Source organism: Gadus morhua, chromosome 10 (assembly GCF_902167405.1).
Source record: "Gadus morhua chromosome 10, gadMor3.0, whole genome shotgun sequence".
NCBI classification, from domain to species: Eukaryota; Metazoa; Chordata; class Actinopteri; order Gadiformes; family Gadidae; genus Gadus; species Gadus morhua.
In genome coordinates this window covers 11,187,372-11,206,895 of record NC_044057.1, presented here as the reverse complement: position 1 = coordinate 11,206,895, position 19,524 = coordinate 11,187,372, and the positions used below count along the sequence as shown (strand labels likewise).

The following is a 19,524-nucleotide window of genomic DNA, read 5'->3' as shown; positions in this document are numbered from 1 at the left end:
ATTCGTGTGGACGCCTGAAACACAAACGATTATGGCATTAGCCCCCCACTAGCTGGGGGACGTCTGAGTTGCGTTGAATTTTTTATTTATTATTTTATTTGTATTATTTTTGTAGCATTAAATAAAGCCCCTTGATAAATGTAATTACTAACTGTACATTAAAAAGTATTTCTGCTCAATTTAAAAGGTTGAATCTCCTCGTGAGTCGTGACTGAATGTTTGTATACAGCGCGCAGGCTTGATGCGCTCCACTTTTTTCTGTGGAGAACCAGCGCCTTGAATATTTACTACAGCGTTTCTACAGCTCGAAGCGGTTTCTCGGCTCCGTGTGGAGTGTTTGCGTGTTCGCCATATATAAGGCGCTCCGGATTATAAGGCGCACTGTCGTTTTTTGAGAAAATTAAAGGCTTTTAAGTGCGCCTTATAGTGCGGAAAATACGGTACACACATTTTTTAAATACCGAGTTCTTAAAATATTTGGTTGTTAAAATTGCATCTTACCAATGACAGGTATTAGTCACACTGTTTAATTGACTGTAATGTGTAGTGTGTGAGTAAGTGTGAAAGTATGAGTTAATACTACATTACACATGTGTTGCCTGCCATCTAAAAGGTTGAATCGATCTACTGTGGTTTAGAATGATGTCAACAAACATCTGTCTAAGCTTGTCTATCTTGTATCGCTTGGATTGATTGACACACTTGAAACACTTTGTGTTTCATGTTTTCACATCACCTTTTCACAAAAATAAACTGCTGCATAGTTAAGTGGGAGAGTCAACCCAGAAGTATGTAGAATAGATCTCCAGCTACTCTCTGACCACATCCCTATCATACTGTGCCAATAACTGGTGGGTCCACTGGATCGGTTTTGAAATGGCTTTTAGTGGACTATCAGAAGCATACCCGGCGGTAAAACTTTTTACCTCTTAAGCTCCAGCCTATTTTTAATTGTCTAATTTGTCCAATTAATATGCTTGGTGTTTGAGTTGTGTTTGGCGTGGGTAAAGATGACTTATATGTGCTTGTAGCGGAGTTCCTCATGTTTAATTTAATATGACTATTTCTACGTAATAAGGGCAGTGTTGTATGCCTTTTCATGTGAGAGTGATCACGGTCTTCCCAAATCTGGGGAACCTCAAGTTTAAGAGGTTAAAATAACCTCTCCAGCACAATCCCTGTACAACCCCACCCCTACTCACCAGATCCAGCTGGGGAAGAGGCCATGCTGAGGTTGCGAAGGGCCAGGGAGAGACTGACCCACATGGGCAACTGCACCCACACCAGCAGGCTAGCCTTGAAGGGGTGGCAGTTGTCCCTGATGTACAGCTCAGACACAATGCGATGCAGGTTCTTCTTGAACTGATAGCTGGCAGAACACAACAACAGGTTAAAGGCCATTGCAAAATGAAATATCAAATAGTCAGCCTTTCGAGGTTGACCTCAAACTAAAATGAGCTCCTGTGGGAAATTCTGATTAGGCCACAGATTGACGAAGAAAGAACGCAAGCCTCTGGCAAATGAGCAGTGACTTCTTTATGGAAAACATGACCTTGGCCCATGGAGAGGTTTTTCTCCAGAGGGGAAACCATCTTTCAGAGGTCAGAATCTGAAAAATTAAGTGTTGGGCTTTGTGTATTTGTATCCAGGCTTAATTTAACCCACTCTTTACCCAATAGTAACTAGGGGGTACTCTAACGGCTTATTTCACAGAGCAATCTCTGAAGAACAATCAATTATTAAAAGTTAATATACCAGTTCACTCCATTCATTCAGCATTCATTACAATTTCATTTTGGTAGGGTTATATTTGCCCATGGACCAATCTTTACTTTAATGCTTTTCTCTAACATTATGGCTATGATTCATGTACATTTGGCTATGATTTATGTAAATTTGACAAATGCATATTTCCCTTCAATTTGGGTTGCCTTAGCGTATTTTGTGTTATACATGTTGTAAGTCTTACTTCCCCTGCTACATCTGGGACTGTTAGGGAAAACTGATTCTGAATCCCATCTAGGGTTGAATGATTAATGTAATTCAAACCGACATTTCGATGTAATATACAACGCGATTGCATATCACAGAGTCTGTGTTTAAAAAAAATTGGGATGATTATTGGGATTATTATTTAAAAGAAATGTGATTTGTTACTGACTGGAGATCAGTACGAATCATATTTGTTTTTCCTACACATAGGCCATGCCTAAAGGAAAGATGATCCCACAGATGACAACATCAGCTCAGCTGAGAACCGCTGGTCCTGGTCGGGGTCATGGTCGGCCGTAGGGCTCACCGGCAGTGACGCTCCTTCCAGCCACACTCCTGGGCTCGGACGGACACCTCGTAGCGAAGTCTCTTGGCAAGCACCGCTATCTCGGACTGTAGCGCCTCAACCTGGCTAGAAACAGGTGTCAGAATTACCGGGACCACTGGGACTGAGTGAGGCAACTTCACAAAAATACAAATAAATAAATAGATTTGGGTCTCACATCTCATGGCCCTTCGTGGGTCTACCATACTGTTATATATGATTTTTCATTGATTTCTATCTTATACTCATAAGTAATGTATGTTTCTATTTTTGTGTTTAAATTTTGTCCGAAACCAAGAGACGGCATCATGAACGATGTTGTTTGGTGTGTTTTTTGTGTACTAATATGAGGACAGAGGCCTTTGAATAGCGAGGGGACCATAGGAGAAGCGTGGGTTGCACTAACACACTAGTTGGCAGCCGGAGACAGTAAGTACATCCAGTTGGATGGGAATGGGATGGGAAATCAAACAGGACTTGCGAGGGAGTAATCCTATGGGGGGTTTGTCAACAGACTAGATGCCTGACATTGTTTCACAGAGTGTGCCAGAGAAGCAAGGATTTTTTTTGTATGGTCTTATGCATGATCATGGCTTGTTGTTAGGCCACGGGTTTGAAATCTTTAGGGAGGGAGAGGATTTTCAACATTTGTTGAAATATCGATACTCATTGTTCTCTCGTCATTAGGGTAACATGTTCAAAGATTTTCTGTACCATTCGCAGTTTGTTCTAATACTCATTATTGAAACTGCCCTAACTTAGAACTATTAAGTATAGTTATTAAAACCATTCCTCGTAAAGTTACCAACATTTCAATATTTGGCAAAGAGCAGAAAAGTGGACCAATTCCTCCCCCTGTTGGTGATAATAGAAAATGCTCCCATAAGGAGAGTCCCAATCCACCCTGCTGACCGTGATCACAAAAAACAAGTGAAGGAGTCTAAAATCAATACCAAAGCTACGGAAGACAATGTTGACAAAATGCACATAGCATTTAGTTTCCATTGCAAAGACATCGATTCGACTTGAGTTGGAGCTTCATGTCCCTAAATAAGAGCTAATGAGATGAACTATATTCAGTAACATGTTCTGAAACATGCTCGGGACACGACGAGGACGAACCTTTCCAATGACGATCATCTGATAGGCTCCTAGCGGGAGTGTAATGACAGTCCGAAGAGCCAGCGTGGTGCACATGATACTGGCCCACCAGGGAAGTGCAGTACCCCCCTGGCTACTGATCAACAGCTGTTCCGTCAGGTGAACAAGGTTCGAGTCCGCGATACTCGCGTACCATCCAGGAGAACCAGCATCGTCGCTACCAGTGATGCTCGAAGCATGTCTAACATGTACAGTCAATGAGGAGAACGAGATACGTCCAGTTGGGGGGATGTAAGGTCCGCTCCTGTTTTGTTGTGGTGTATGGTAGCAGGTGAGTAGAGTAGGGCCGCTTGCGTTTCGGACGAGTGACTTTGGGCAGACAATTCTTATCCCTGCAGCGACACGAACACCCAGCATTTTTACATGGGATATCTGAAAACAAAAAAGGAGATAACGCCAGATGATGGTCGGAATCAGACAGAAGTTGTCCCCATAAGATTTATCACATCTTATCAAGGTACTCTAAGTCGCCCGTGCAAAGACGTCCTTGCAACATAACTGCTGAATTTTGACAGGTAGCTGAAGCTTATGTTACCAAAGAGCTTTGTTATCCACTGTGTGCATGCATCTGTTTTGTATACTCACTTTGTGACGAGGTAGACGGTCTGATTATAGTTGTTATTTTTTTTCTAGACAGTGTTTGCACATTTACGAGCCGCTTATAAGTTATTCAACATACATGCATTGGTTGCAATGCTCGCGCACACCGGGCCTCACAGAATGGGATGTCGCGCACATATGACGTCCATACACAAATACTGAACCCGGGACATAACATAAACATTTAGATTATACATAAATAACAATAATAATAATAATTTAAATTGTTCATGTATTTATGTCCATTATTATTTATTTGGACTTAAATGTACTCCTTATGTTACACACGTTTTTCTTTGGTGTAGTGTTTGTGTGAACCACTAGATGTCGCTACTTTAGTCTCCGCGACAAATTTCATCTGCACAGATTCTTCGGCTCGGCATAGCCATTCGGTCGGGAGCGTTCCAAAAGCAGTTAAGGATTACTGCTACTCTCCAATAAGGGCACGTTTTTATTGGGGCTTTTAGTCCCGCGAGCCGTTTTGAGATGGCCGAGTATACGCAGAAGGGTATATTGACGGCTGTACTGTTCTTTTCGGCCATCACTTTACGAGACATCTACGTCGGGAGAAGCCAGACCCAGCAGCAGGGTCCGCAGGCCTCCGAAAGCCTCGGCATGGCCTCTGACAGCCTGCCGGACGCCGGCACCGTGAAGCCTGGGAAGCCCTCACTGTACACTGGGCCTGTGTTGAAATTTCAATACTGGTGAGTTGATCAATACATAACATTATCTATTCATTTCACTAAGCCACAAATGCATATGATGTATGCATGGCTAGGAGAGCTAGGTGGCTACAAACTTACCAGCGGATTAGCTTGAACCATCTAGCTGTGTTGCTAATCAAAATGAGCCATTTACAACGATAACCTCAACAACCTGACACCCCCCACACACACACACACACACACACACACACACACACACACACACACACACACACACACACACACACACACACACACACACACACACACACACACACACACACACTAACACAGACGAATATATATATCCATTATCCACTGACTTTTCATTGTATCAGTAAAGTACATTCATACAATACGTCATATAGAATACATCATAAAGTGAATTGGCATCTTCTTATTCTGTATATTGTCTATTATCTTTGGTGTTTTCAGTATTTCCTGAGGGTACAGCAAGGTGTACCAGGAGTACTCTCGGGCCATCAGCCAGTTGTACCCGGACATCCGTATCGAGGGAGAGAACTACCCTCCAACACCCACCAACAGGTAAGGGATGGTCACAACTCTCTAAACAAAACACACCGTAGTTTCCATTCCTTTTTAATCCTTTTTTTTTTTAAATTTAGTATTAATAAAAATCTTCATATAAAGGGATGGGCTCGGTTAGAAAATAATGCATGTTGGGATTAGAGGTGCTTCATGTTTATTGCCTTTCTAATCCACCCAATTCTCATCATTATCATCTATCAACCATATCCCCTGGTTCACCACATCAGGTATCTAGGTAACTTCTTCGCCTACTTCAAGCTGCTGGCCATCACTCTGGTAGTAAGTGGCCAGAACCCCTTCCCCATCCTGGGCCTGGCCACCCCGCGGGCCTGGGTCTGGAGTCAGGAGAACAAGGTGAGTTATAGGGTCAGGAATGGATAGCCATTTTGAATACAAAATATGTAATTTATGTAGATCCTATGAGAAAATTGTGTGTGTGTGGGGGGGGGGGGGGTGCTAAGAGATAATAGATGTATTCTTATAAATGCATCCATCCAACAACGATTCGAAAATACAGTGTTCCATCTATGATCAGCAACTATAGTTAAAGAAACAATGAGTCCTCCCATTCAGCTGCTAGCCTAACAATGCTGGTTCGTGTCCCACAGTTGCACAGCCAGTTCAAGTGGACCGAATAGTTATAGATTTTTTTATTTCTGATTGATCGCTTACTAACTGAGAAGGGCCTCAATCATGCACAAAGGAACTTTAAGTATATCATCCAGCGTAATAGCTAGGCCTTATTCACCGAATAGATACACAGTAAATTTGCCTGAGTAAAATTTACTCAAATTGAAGAAAATTTTACTCTGCCGCAGATAACATTTGGTCCCTCTCTAAAAAGAGTAAAATTGACTCTTTTGGTGGAGCTGTTTTCCCAGAGGTAATATTTGACTTTGTGGTGGTAATTGACCCTTTTCAGTGGGTTTTAAAATGAACTCTAACACTATTCTACTCCGTTCAGAGCTACATTAACTCTATTGTGAGAAACTCTAAAATGCCTGTAACCCATTTTCCTCAGCTTTCAGAGTTGTTTATCCTCATATAAGAGTAATTTATCAACTCTTTTCAGAGTTGTTTTTTATAATTATGCATTTCTTCTGGTTTACTGGTGAATTCACTTGTGCTTACAAAAACAATAAATAATACAGAAACAATAAATAATACAATGAAAACAATAAAAATACAAGAGGGTAAATAAAAAATAAAAAATAGAGTAAGACAGAGATGAGAAGATGAAGACCGAGAGAAGAGATGAATAGACCTCTGAAGAATAAGTTCCACCTCCGAGGCTCCCGGTTCCCTAGGTCAAATATCTATGGGAAATAACCTGGTGTTTTTGAATAATCGTACATAACAAACTCTGTAGGTGGCGAAGAAGTAAACGCTGAAGAAGGAAACTAGATGGAAAAAGTGTGCACTTCAAAACGTGAGCTTTTACTTCTTTGCCACCTACAGAGTAGACATAGGCTGTGTCCAAATTCAGGGGACGCATCCTTCGAAGGACGCAGTCTATGAAGGTCTTCGTAGACCGTGAAGGCCGGACCGAAGGCCGAACAAACGTTTTTAATTGAGACGGTCTGCCCTACGGAGCATTTCAAGTTTGCGTAACAAGCCGTTAACACCCTTTACCTTGCGTGATGACGCGCCACTCCTGTCACCTAGCAACCCTGACAGCTGCGGTTCAAACCGGACGGCGGAGGAGAAATATGGAGCCGTTTTATATAACCCATTCAGAGATGTCCACTTTCACTTAGATGTCCACTTCTTACTTTATTCTTACTTTTATTCTATTGTATTCATAATTTTCTATTTTTTATAATCTTATCTTCTATGCTTGTAATTTATATTTGTACGGAGCACCTTGAACTAAACAATTTCACCCCGGGGATCAATGAAGTTTTCTGATTCTGATTCGGTTATATAATAATTATTTAAAATATAACGTTAATTAGTTTAACGTTATATGGCTCGTTTTAATGAAATTGAACTTTGACAATAAAGTTACAACTTTAAAATAGTCCCAACTTTATTTTAATACTAACATTTTTTTTTACATAGTTTTGTCATTGAATAATGTAATTTGCTGCAACTGCCGCTTCGTCTCTCTGACTGAAAAAAATCCAACTCGCAATGAATCTTGGGATACGTTGGGCCGAGAAGGATACATCTGGTGTATCCTTCAAATCCGGGAAAAGAAGGCTGCATTTGTCGGCCGCATTTGAAGGAGCCTTCGAAATGGGACAGCCCTTGACGCGTCGCAGTGACGCAATCGCCCTTCGAATGCACCCTTCGAAGGATGCGTCCCCTGAATTGGGACACAGCCATAGACATTTGACCGAGGGAACCGGGAGCCTCGGAGGCGGGACTTATTCTTCAGAGGTCTGTTAGAGTAGTGAAGAGAAGAAATAGAAGAGGGAGAAATTACATGAAACAGTAAGGCACAATAAATAAAATCTGTATCACCACCATAAGACATCAGTATATCAAATATTCTGTGGTAAAAAATACCTTTTATGTCCAAGACAAAGGGTGCCTCTGATGTACGCAATACCTTGTACGCATGGACATGTTCATTTAAGCATATGGTTTCTAAAGCAGTTGTAATAAAAAGAACCTGCTCATCTTTGATTAAAATTTTCTGGTAGATGGTGATACCTGAGGAGACAACTGACGAAAACACTATGCTGACCATCTGCAGCAATAAAATGAACAAATACCAGTGCTGATCATTAGGATGCACAAGATCTCCAAACATAATGGGTAGATGACGTAGTAAACACCAGCTCTGAATGGCATTTAAGCCCAAGTCATTCGAACCCTCCACTAATTTTACACCAGGTGGTTTGTTTTGTTCCGTGAAGCCATAGTTGAAACTCTGAATTCTCCCATGCACTTCTGCTGATGTAGTGTAATTTCTAATCAGGTGCTGAATGAGTAATTTCATTTCATACTGTGCAACACCCTTCAAAATATTGTGCATTATATCAACTGAGAAGTTTGCTGTTTTGTGAAAATCTTGCAATGAATTCAAAGGGCAAGATTTTTTTACTCTCATCACATAAGGTAAAGTTGGATTGCTCTGCATTATCTGGCAGTGTGCAACATGAAGCTCTTTACTTCGTAATGACATCTTTGAACTTTCTTCAGTGAATTCAGTCTGATAGTCTTCCTTCTCTAATAGGCAAAAGCGGCAACAGTATCTAGCACTAAAGGATTCCACAAAACCAAATAAAGAATGAATACCAAGGTTGTCTCCAGTAACTTGTATAATGGTTCCATAAACGGTATGATCAAATAGAGGAATCTGAATTCCATTAGTTTCAAGAGCAGAGACATCTTGGACGAGTGGCGCTAGTATTTTCTCAAACCTATATGTTTTGATATCTTGTGCATGAAACAAAGCAGCCAAATGGATATTTAGCAAACGTGAATTGTATTTAGGTCAAACATTTCTGAGGGTAAAATAGATGGCTCTTAACTTATGGATTCCTCTTTTTGATCCAAGGGGGTTACAACACTCATTCGTAAAAAAAAAAAAAAGCTGGATCTGAATAGCATGCTCTTGTTTTGAGAAGAGCGCATGATCCTTAAAGAATTCTCCATCCTCTATGTCATATAGTAAATGTTGACTCTGTTTAGGATCTCTAATCAACATATCTTTGATATTTGGGTGATTGTAAATGGACTTCAGCGTTTCAAGAATTGGTATGTATTATACATTTGTCTTTGACAGTGGTTTGTAGAAAAGTTGTTCTGTTAATTCGTGTAGCAAATCTTGTTCCAAGAACAAGTTCTCCTGCTCTCACTGTTAAATGCAACAAAAGGATTAATCACCTTCTCAAAACACTCATTAATTTGAGACTCGACCACACTTTTGATGGGCTCCTCTAAAGCAAGACTTTTTTTAGAGCGTGAGCGTGACTATGTATGTCTCTGAGCACTTCTTGTACAGCACTAACAACATAGTTAATAGTTGCCTCTGCAACCCCAGCAACTTTAAGTTCTGTGAGCATTGTTAGATTAGATTTCTTTATTGTCCTTGTTCAACAGAGTTAATCAACAAAATTAAGTTTAGAGCATCACCACTGGCATAGTATATAAATAAATAAATAACAATAATAACATGAATGAGAATGCAGCAAATCCAGTCCATAGTTGTGATGAGTGAGAGGGGGGGGGGCTGCGGTCCTCTGCGTTTTTCCCTCTTCTGCAGCCGCGCACAGCGTCTCCTCCTCCGCTTCTCAGCCTCAGGAGTGCTGGATGGTGATCTGGTGATCTCGGCTGGGATGGTGAAGTCCGCAGATTTTGGGAGCTCTGGGCCGTTGCAACTATGTGCGCCGCCGCCATGGCAACAAAGCCATGTCAGCTGTTCTGTATGCTCGATAGGCAGTGCGGCCATCTAGCTCAATAGCCGAGTCCGGGGTCTTGTTCTCCAGCCAGGTTTCCGCAAAGATTAAGCTGCAGCAGTTCTCGATGTGTTTTTGTGAAGCCAGTTCCAGTCGGATCTGCAGCCGCGCACAGCGTCTGGTGAAGTCCGCTGGGAGTTGGCGAAATGGTGCGCCGTTGAGCTCCAAATGTTAATTCCGGCTGTACTTCATTGTTGGGTTTGAAAGCAGTGTGAAAAGCTGTGTGAAATAATATTAAGTGCTACCAAAAATTACAAAAAAACATGCCAGTTTGGGGAGCTCCAGGCCGCTGCAACTATGTGCGCCGCCGCCATGGCAACCCAAAATTGTTGCACAACTGTTTACTATGTTTCTTTCTTGCAGAGCAGTGTCACATGGCAAACTCTGAGAGGGCAAAACATCTGTATCCCCTAATGAAATGGAATTGTTGGTTGTGGAACATTCACTGTCATCAAAACATAAATTGTCATTTGCACAACACTTGATTAGATGCTTTCGTAATCCAGAAAAACTTTGATAAACGTGAGAACAACCTCTATGAGCACATTTTAACTTGAGACCCTTTCCCGAGCAAAGACCATGAACTAATTTAAAGTGTAATAAGTGCATTGGCATGCCACCTTTTACACATAAAGCATATCATTCTGGCCCACTCTTGGATTTATTTTTGTGGTTTCAGCATCTATGCCAAACACAGTTGTTTGCAGGAAAGTGTACAGGTTTGTCAACTCCTGACAGTATGTAGTGCCAAAAACTTAGTGAGCTTTAAAAAGCTCATCAACAGCAGCCAGGGAATGTGAGGCTTTACAGGGCAAAGCTTGTTGGTCAATGACTATGAAGTAAGACTGGATCCTACTTTTCTTTGGCCCAACTGCTAGCAGATATGGTTGGAGACTTCATGCAATGACGTCCAGGTGTCCCTGAATGCTGGTACCAGTCTGAGAGAGAGAGAAACCTCAATCGTTTAACAGCAACGTAACCTAACGTCGTTGGCAGCCTGGATATGGACAGGTTTATCACATTATAACCTTGACTCAAATATATATGGGACTCCGGCATGATGAGAACAACAAGCAGTATGTTTACTTCAGGCATGCAAACTAGTCACCTTTCGGCGAAATTCGCCGTTTTGAAGACAAAATTGACCACTTGTGTGATTCGTGGAGATCCGTTGAGAAAACATTTTTTTTGGGGGGGGGGGGGGGGGGGTCCTTGTAGCGCCTGCTAATACATTCTCAATGGAGAGGCGAGCGGACAGAGAGAAGGCACAGCATTCTGTCAGGCGGCACGACAAGTGGGCGCACTCCCGTGGAACTGTCGCTTCCGTGCTCGTCGAACGCATGCGCGCGCTCGTGAAGCCGCGTGGCCAACCGACAGCGCGAGCGGAAAGTCGCCTACCATCTGAAACGGCCAAGCGTGAGCCCAGCGGAGCCTTTAAATGCCTCGTTTCCCACCGAGCGTTTCCACCGCCGACAGTACCCTCATGGTAGGCCGGATGTCGATCGCCGCGGCAGCTACGTAAACATCCCGAAGGTGAACGACGAGAACTGATTCCCAAAACAAACATAACAAAAATATGGTCACGTAAATAAAATATACAAACGAACAGAGCTTCGTCTCCCCGCGACCTTATATTATCTAAAACGTTCTCATCGATTCAGCCAATGGGAGTGAAGGGTAAACAAATGATAAGGCACCACCACACAAGTAAAGTAACGATCGCTGTAGGCTTCAATATCATGCAAGCACTTTGTTTTCTTTTTATTTTGTTCTACATCACAATTGCATGCTTTAATAAAGTATTGTCTTCTTTAATAGGTCCATGCTCCACCTCCTTGTTCGCCCAAGCTAACGTTTTACGCGACACGTCCATTGTCCAGAATAATACCTCGCGGTTTGTTTTTATCCCCATGTCACGCCCACTTTTGGCAGTGGAAACGCGGACCGTGCCGCAACTTTGCGAACCGAACCGAATGCACCCTCAGGTGGAAACGCGCCGAAAGAGAATTTTTCAGCGGGGTCACCAGTTGTGTTGATACATACTAGTCAATATAGGTGAGAGAAGTCGCTGTTTTGCAGCATGCAAAACAGCGAAAGCGGGCCCTTGAGACACTGGTCCAGGCCAAGAAGAAAAATAAATAATGGCATACTCCTATTGCCCTGTCCTCCCACCTCTTTTATTCTTCTCAATATTCTTTCTTAATTTTGTAATAAGTTATGTACCTATTGGGGCTGCCCTTGCACATTTTAAATTAATGCTTTGTTCGTAATTGTGCGCAGTCCTGTAATTTCTTTTTAGCTTGTGACTAACCCTAATCCATTAAAAAATGTAAAAGAAAACTCCCCGGAGTATAAACCTGGAACCCTATAGTGGGTCTGTGTTTTTCTCAGCTCACGCATCATTCTCACCTTTTTCACCCCGAGCCAGTTTGCATGCCTGTTACTTCTAAGGACGTGTTTAATCTGGTTTAATGGTTCACCTTGATGAATTTCACAAGATAGTCACATGCTTGTCTGGCTGCAATCTTTCCCGGTCGCTTGCAGCCTTGACTGGAGGGCGGCAAAAGGTGAACCAGAAGGAGAAGGGAAGACATGTCACTGTCCCAACCTGGCGGCACAGACAACAAAATAAAATAGGCATTTTTAGGTTTCAGTTTGATAAGTTTGAAGACCTCCTCCTACTTTAACCTACCAATTATGGATGAATAACCAGTATAATGCATTAAACATCTGCAGTACCCTTAATTTCTCAGTAATTAATCAATTCCATTGAAATAACTGGGCCATTATAGGTACCTTCTTCAACTTCAGTGGCAACGGCATTCTGGATGAGATATTGTACCTCCTCAGTCTGTGTGAGGTCACGGCTCTGTGCGATGACCTTTGGTTTTATGTCGGTAGACCACTTCTCCATTGGCTTTGCAGAGGTTGAATCTCCAAAAAGAAGTCTAAAATCTTGATCGATCTACACAAAATCACGAAGTATTGAGGATTTATTTTACCCAACACATGTTAACTACAACACAATCACTTTCAGATTTCACATTAGTATGTAAAAAAAAAAAAATAAGGTTGACATACCATGCCTGGTATGTCCATGAACCGTGGGGAAAATGGCTAGAATATCAGATGACTTGTCAGGGTCATGCAAAACCTTCTGACGGTAGATCAGTGTTAACCTCATCTTTTGCTTTACCACAGCGTGCTTCATCAGGGCAATAGCTTCCTGACACTGACTTTCATCATTCAACCAGTTAGCCTCTTCAAAAGGATCTCTGTCAGCCCTTGGTCCACCTAAAATGATTACTGATAATATGAGTGTTGCATGGTAAGGCTTTTCTTTCTGAAACACAAAGTATTCACAAAACTCCAGGCCAGGATGACCATACACGATCATAAGTATGTACATAGTCATAAACATTTAAGGATATTACAACAATTTGTGTTTTGGAAAAATGTATCAAGAAAACAGGTCAAATTCTAACAAATAAAACACAACTCCATACTGTGTGTTCATTTGAGCCCAAAATTATACCGGGGTCAAGCTGATACAAGCAGTGACCAAGATCAAAAAATGCACCTGTTTGTGATTGCCGTGAGCGCTTAGGTCGTCCCTCCGATGCTTCCTTCGGAAGTGTTTTTATTCTCCAGGCCAGGTATCCACTTCCATCTTCTGCATTGTAATACTGCTCCTTTGGACATATCACAGACACAGATAAGTTATGTATTGCTGGACTAATGTTATGCATGCAACACTCATGGAACATGCAACACTCATCTGAATGAAGACACTTGAGATAACGGCCACATACATAACCCAGTTTGCTCATGGGAGCTGCCAGGTATGGGAAAAGGGAGGTGATCCCTTTGGCATAGTCTTCTTTTATCCGTCGAGGAGGGCTTGTTACACACACACACACACACACACACTAGAATCCCGATCATAATAAACACTAGAATCCAGATCATAATAAACACTAGAATCCAGATCATAATAAACACTAGAATCCAGATCATAATAAACACTAGAATCCAGATCATAATAAACACATAGTACATAAATTCTACAAATTGCTTCTTTAACACCCTACCCATGTTCATTTAATGTGGGAATTAATGTGAAAGGATATGCAAATTACTGTCCAAAATTGCCTCTGGGATAACAATTTCCAGGACACCAAGGTCAGTTGCTCTTTTCTGAGTAAAGTACATGTGCTGATGGGCAAGCATGGAATGGTGAACAAACTTAGGCCCCGTCCACACGAAGCCGAAACAGGCGAAACCGTTACGGTTTCGATCTATCCGGTTTCGCAGTATCTCCGTAAAGACTGAGTCAAGCGAAACCGGGTAGATCTGTAGAAACGCTGTAGTACACATTCCAGGCCCATAAGGGGCGCTGCTTCTGCTACAGAAATCCTTGTTGTTGTGAGTTCTGAGACTCCGCGGGCTTAACAGTCTTTGGCTAGAGGGTCGAGGGGTGGGGCGATGACGTCATGGTTTACGGTTTCAGTCGGTTTCAGGCGTCCACACGAATCCAAAACGAAACCGGGTAGATTTGAAACCACCTCCGAGGGTGGTTTCAGAAGTTTGCGGTTTCGGTCGGCGGATTCGCCGGCTTCGTGTTGATGGAAGGCCGAACCGTACAGGACCTTTTGCGGTTTCGCCATGAAATCGGCTTCGTGTGGACGGGGCCTTAATGGCTAACGTTAGATAAGCTTCCCATGCAGTCAATTGACGCTTGTGCATTGCATTTAGACTAGTATAGTTCTAATGTGAAGTTTCATGACAGTTTCAACCAGAAACTTGTAAAACTGAGGCTAGAATTATTTGAACTTGGCTCGCCCCAATGGTGTGCGCCACGGTTAAAAAGCGACTAGCTTTTTAACCGTGTGGTTAAAAAGCAAAAAAATAAATAAAAAAAAATCGACTAGCTTTTTAACCGTGTGGAAAATGCTGACGTTAACACACACCCACAGTGAACATTAAGTTAGTTCAAAGGTATATTATTTTGTTAGTTGTTTTAGGGATGGGCAAAATTATTCTTTTCCGGGAACTAGTTCTTTCAGTTCAGTTCACTATAACGATTCGTTTATTTGATTCGGTCGTTTTGATTCGTTCGTTACGTCAGATTACATCTTAAAAAAAATAAAAAAAGTTTTTTATAATATATATATTTTTTTTAATTGGTCATGGGTCCGGATAGGACAGTCAAGACCGCAGTCCGCCGTTTGGAGATGCCGGCTACATAGCATAACGAACGTCCCACCAATATTTATACCACTTGCTTACTCTCTATATTTCATTCTTGGTTTTACATTTATAATTTTATTTTACTTTACATTTAATTCTTCATTGTTCAGGCATTACAGAGCTTGCATGGTCATAAATAAAAAATACGAACTGCAGTTTAATTTCTTTGTTTGTTCTTAAATTGACGTAGAATGGATCAAAGACTCCTGGGATTGGGAAATGCGTTTATCCATTAAACAGATGGAGGTCAAGTCTATTTTCGAAAAAATGTAGGGGGATATATGAGTGGCCCCACGTCGATTGGTATGACCCAGGATACGTCAGACAGAGAAAGCGCGCATATTCGACGGTACCGCCTTGTCATTGGTTTACCCAGGTGCCATTCCAACACCATTGCTACCTCTCATTGGCTGAATCTTTGAGAAAGTTGTAGACTCATTCAATATAAGTCGCGGGGAGACGGAGCTCTGTTCGTTTGTATATTTTATTTACGTGACCATACGTTTGGTTTATGTTAAAAAAAAGAATCAAACAACCAGTTCTTCTTGTTTTAGGGAACCAGTTCTTGTCGTTCACGTTCGGGATTTGTTCGTTGCAACGAATCAGTCGCGACCGACACATCCCTATTGTCCATACATGCCTCATCGACAGGCAACTCATACATGAATGTTGCACAAAACTTAGCTAACGAACTTTAGTTACTTAGTTAGCTTGCTAGCTGCTACGTTTGCTATGCCTGTTGGTCTGAAACCCTGACGAATAGCTCATAACGGATGGCAACGTGTTCTTAAGGAACGGTATTCTAATAATTTAGAATTAATAACTGCCACATTACTTGCAAAACGGTAGTTTAATGCCGATACTTCATAACCAGCACATAATTAGGCTATCTTGTCGGGTATATCAAATCAGAGTTGGAAAATATATTACGAAAATACAAGTTGGAAAATCCGTTAAGAAAATACAAATTCAACAGATATGCATATTTACAACAAAATTGAAATATTACTTACTTTAACAATCAGTAACAATCGTTGACTTCCATTGCACTTCTACTGTGACTTCAGCTGCGGTCAGGTGTCGGGGACTCGGGAGGAGTAATGGCGGACAAACGAAACTTGGCGGACAAAACAATAAGCTCCGCCTATTGATCAGTGATCACTCTGTATACAACCACTCTATAATTCTGCTCCCACTCAGACTCCACATTTTATTCATCAAACTCAAAATAGTGCAAAAACGACTTCTTGAGGAAAACACTTGTAACACTTGCTCAGCATTTTTTCGTGTGTAACAGTGTATTCCAACTTGATTCTTAACTCTAGCAGGTGGGAGAACATCAGTTAAGATAACCGCTAGGTGAGTATTGCCCATTGGCATTATGCTCATCGTTTCGGCATGATGTTTGTGTGTTTCAGATCTTCTCGTGCCTGATGGCCTTCTTTCTTAGCAACATGTTGGAGACCCACTTCCTCTCCACTGGGGCATTTGAGATCATGCTCAATGGTACGTATAACCTTACTTCTCTTGAGTTTCTGGAAATCACCTCAACATGAAACACCTAATTAGATGAGTGCTGCATGCAGCGCTCAACTATTGTTCTTCATAAGTTTTATTCTTTCTTTCTTTCTTTCTTTCTTTCTTTCTTTCTTTCTTTCTTTCTTTCTTTCTTTCTTTCTTTCTTTCTTTCTACAAACTTTGGGACCTATCTCCTTTCTCAAATTTTCACCTAGAGACTCCATTCAAATTTTAAAATATCCAGAATAGCTTGGAATCGTCCGCTTCTTTTCAGATATTTTAAATATTTTATACTCTAAGATATTGTACTTTTAAAATATTATCTTTTTTTTAACATGGGAGTCAATGGGAGGACGGTAGAGCCGTCCTCTGGTACTTCAACTGTAGAAGTAACGTAACTAAATACATTTTCAAGTGTTTATCTTCGTTCAAACCATTTAAAAAATCTTCACACTTGTATCTTCCATAATATCGAAACGGAATTTCGATAGAATTTATACTTTTTTCAGAATCAGTTTTAGTTTCAAACCGGCAGTTTTCAGTTGCTTATAATAATTTAGGTAACCATAGCAGCAACGCCGGTAAACAAACCCCACAAAGCACAATCCCTAAAGAGCCCGCCGTGATACGGCCGTCCGGAGGCGCAGAGCTTTTGGCCGTGATATATATACAATTATATTATATTATATTATCACGCACACGCGCGCGAGCAGTGCAGGGCAATACATTTGACGTTTCGGATACAGCAACGCTGAATGCTTTGCGCTTTTCATTCAGCGGTCACTTTATTTGTTTCTAACCATTTACATTTTCTTAAATGGTGTGCATGTTTACATTGTTTACTCCATTTAGACTCGAATTCAAATTTCAAATCCCTTCACTTGCCATTTAACATCTCTTGACGTCTTAAACTATCTTTATTAAAACATATTTTCAGCCTCACTTTGCACTACAGCACTCACCGCATTTTCTGCAGGAAATGCATTTGCTAGTTGTCTTTCATGACTCGTAATGTAACTTGTTACTTTCTTAGAAGGAGCTAAACGGCAGAAGAATTTATGTAAGAAATGTATTGCACGTCGCCATATCTTCCCCTTATTCCTCAATGCACACTGTAGTACATAAAAAATTTGATTTTTTTTTTTTTACTAGATGTATTTGTTGCCATGTATGTGTGCAGATGTTCCCATCTGGTCCAAGCTGCAGTCTGGATATGTGCCCAACGTCCAGGAGGTCTTCCAGATTCTAGACAACCACATTAAGATGAATCAGGTGGATCAGATGAACTTCTCGTCCCCGTAGTGCTGGAAATAAAGCCTCAACCGCAAGGTGAACACCAAGCCAACTGCTACCAATGGTTCCCTTGAGGGATGAATGAAATAAATCAAAGGGCCACCTTTGTTACTACAACCAGCTGCGATGTAGGTTGGCAATAACAAGCCATTTAAAACTACCCTATCGGGAAATCCTACGTGGTAGTGTCCACACAGGTATTTGACGAAGGTTCAACCCATCATCTTACCCAGTTGACTATACAAACAGGTGGGCTGATAGGGTAGATTCTGAAATGGCTAATCAACACCACACCTGGTGGAAATACAGTGTCCTTTTAGTCAAAGGCAGTATGAATAGATACGGGGACGGTCAAAGAGCGTTGCTAGATGTGTTGAAGCTCTTCAAATAAAGGTCAAAATGAATAAAAAGTATGTAAATATGTAATGTATTGATAATCTGGTTCAAAACTGCTTGTGGATTAATGACCCTGATCCTAACTATGATGGCAGACTGCTATGTCATTATACAATTTGTACCTTTCTCTTTCGTCCTGCTTCATATGAAAAGCAATGGCTATTATTCTCCGTTATGCCCTTGCTTCAGAATTGGGAGCAGCAAGCGTTAAAAAAAGAAAAATCCTGAGTCTTTCTTTGAAAATCCTTAATTTTATCTGTCTCTGTCTCTAGCTCTGCTGTGCAGTCGGTTCCTGGTTCTGGCGGAATGTATGTCTACTGGCATTAATGAAGGCCGGGCCTTAAAGCAGTCCTCTGTGTGGCCCGGCCGGATGTCCCCTGCCATTAAACCAGCGCTCCATCTGTCCCAGGTATCCTCTCCATGGCAGCGCTGCTGTTGTGGAAAATTACAATTATAGTACACATATTCATCACATGTGAGACATCCAAACCTCGCCTCGGTATGCAGTTCAATATTTCAGGTTTGGCGAGAAACTGACACCATGTATAATGTGAATCACACCCGAGTGTACTTCTTGCAAGTGCTGGAAAGTGATTCTCATTTACATATTTGTTTGCAACAACCAATGTTTTTTTTTAGCCATTTTTGTTCCACTGCTACATTGTATAGATGGGTTTTTAGTCTGTGTATAAATGGGGTTTAATGCACTGGATTTGCACAGAAATGCTTTTTTTTTCTTTTTTTTTAACAATGGAAATGGGTGTTTCTTATTAAGATTAAATAATTACTTGGTCAAAAACACTATTGGTTATTTTGCTCTGCAATGGCGTTTCCCCTCTTCTGGTAACCGGGTTAGGACGTAAAATTACTTTTTAATAATACTATAGCTCCACACTCTCCTTGCTGAGGCCCTTGTGTCAAAATTATTCACACACTCTAGTCTTAAAGGGACATCCTACACTATCAGGGATCTTTACCGTGCTCTGTTCTCCCAATGCTATTCCTTTATCTGTATTCCATCATAGGTCTTCATTTTTGCCGTAAGAGATGGATGAGAGTAAGCAGACAACAGTGACAGCACCAGAAAGGGGCTATGCAATTATGGTATCTGATTGATTGAGCTGAGCAAATTTGAGCTAATCGTTTTGTAGAGTAGCAGTATCTTGATGGTAATGTTTCTGAGATTTTATTTGGTTGCTCTATAATGAGGGTGATGGATTACGAGAGCCTTAACCAATCGCATCATCCCTAATTAAACATTGTACATTTATTTAATGTGTTTGTGTCATTATGTTCATCAGAAATAAAGAAGGAACTTGAAAACCAA

At 41.3% G+C, this 19,524-nt stretch overlaps 3 protein-coding genes across 5 annotated transcripts in view; 2 read left to right on the top strand and 1 right to left on the bottom strand.

The window, feature by feature from the left end:
* Window positions 1-2,390, top strand: part of LOC115552085 (DNA-directed RNA polymerase II subunit RPB2-like) — a 13,994-nt gene extending 11,604 nt beyond the window's left edge. Inside the window, exon 4 of one of the 2 annotated variants that reach the window (XM_030367846.1) lies at window positions 2,203-2,390. Coding sequence is in view for 1 of the 2 variants with exons in the window: in XM_030367849.1 (XP_030223709.1) it covers window positions 2,203-2,213 (11 nt within the window). In the remaining variant the exon portion in view is untranslated. The remainder of the gene's footprint in view (window positions 1-2,202) is intronic. The other variant, XM_030367849.1, reaches the window with a different exon arrangement.
* cox18 (cytochrome c oxidase assembly factor COX18) overlaps window positions 1-4,203 on the bottom strand; it is a 6,969-nt gene extending 2,766 nt beyond the window's left edge. The window contains exons 1-4 of the mRNA XM_030367831.1: window positions 4,064-4,203; window positions 3,440-3,850; window positions 2,300-2,400; window positions 1,203-1,369 (exon numbers count right to left, since the gene is read on the bottom strand). Of these exons, the coding sequence (XP_030223691.1) occupies window positions 1,203-1,369; window positions 2,300-2,400; window positions 3,440-3,835 (664 nt within the window). The 5' untranslated portion in view covers window positions 3,836-3,850; window positions 4,064-4,203. The remainder of the gene's footprint in view (window positions 1-1,202; window positions 1,370-2,299; window positions 2,401-3,439; window positions 3,851-4,063) is intronic.
* Window positions 4,199-19,524, top strand: selenot2 (selenoprotein T, 2). Of its 2 annotated transcripts, XM_030367840.1 has the most exons (6): window positions 4,379-4,782; window positions 5,218-5,328; window positions 5,559-5,685; window positions 16,409-16,496; window positions 17,689-17,837; window positions 18,470-19,524. In XM_030367840.1, the coding sequence occupies exons 1-5, from the start codon at window positions 4,565-4,567 to the stop codon at window positions 17,808-17,810; spliced, it is 666 nt and encodes a 221-aa protein (XP_030223700.1). In that variant the 5' UTR covers window positions 4,379-4,564; the 3' UTR covers window positions 17,811-17,837; window positions 18,470-19,524. The 2 variants fall into 2 exon arrangements, with proteins under 2 accessions (XP_030223699.1, XP_030223700.1); XM_030367839.1 differs by lacking the exon at window positions 17,689-17,837 and having other exon boundaries at window positions 4,199-4,782.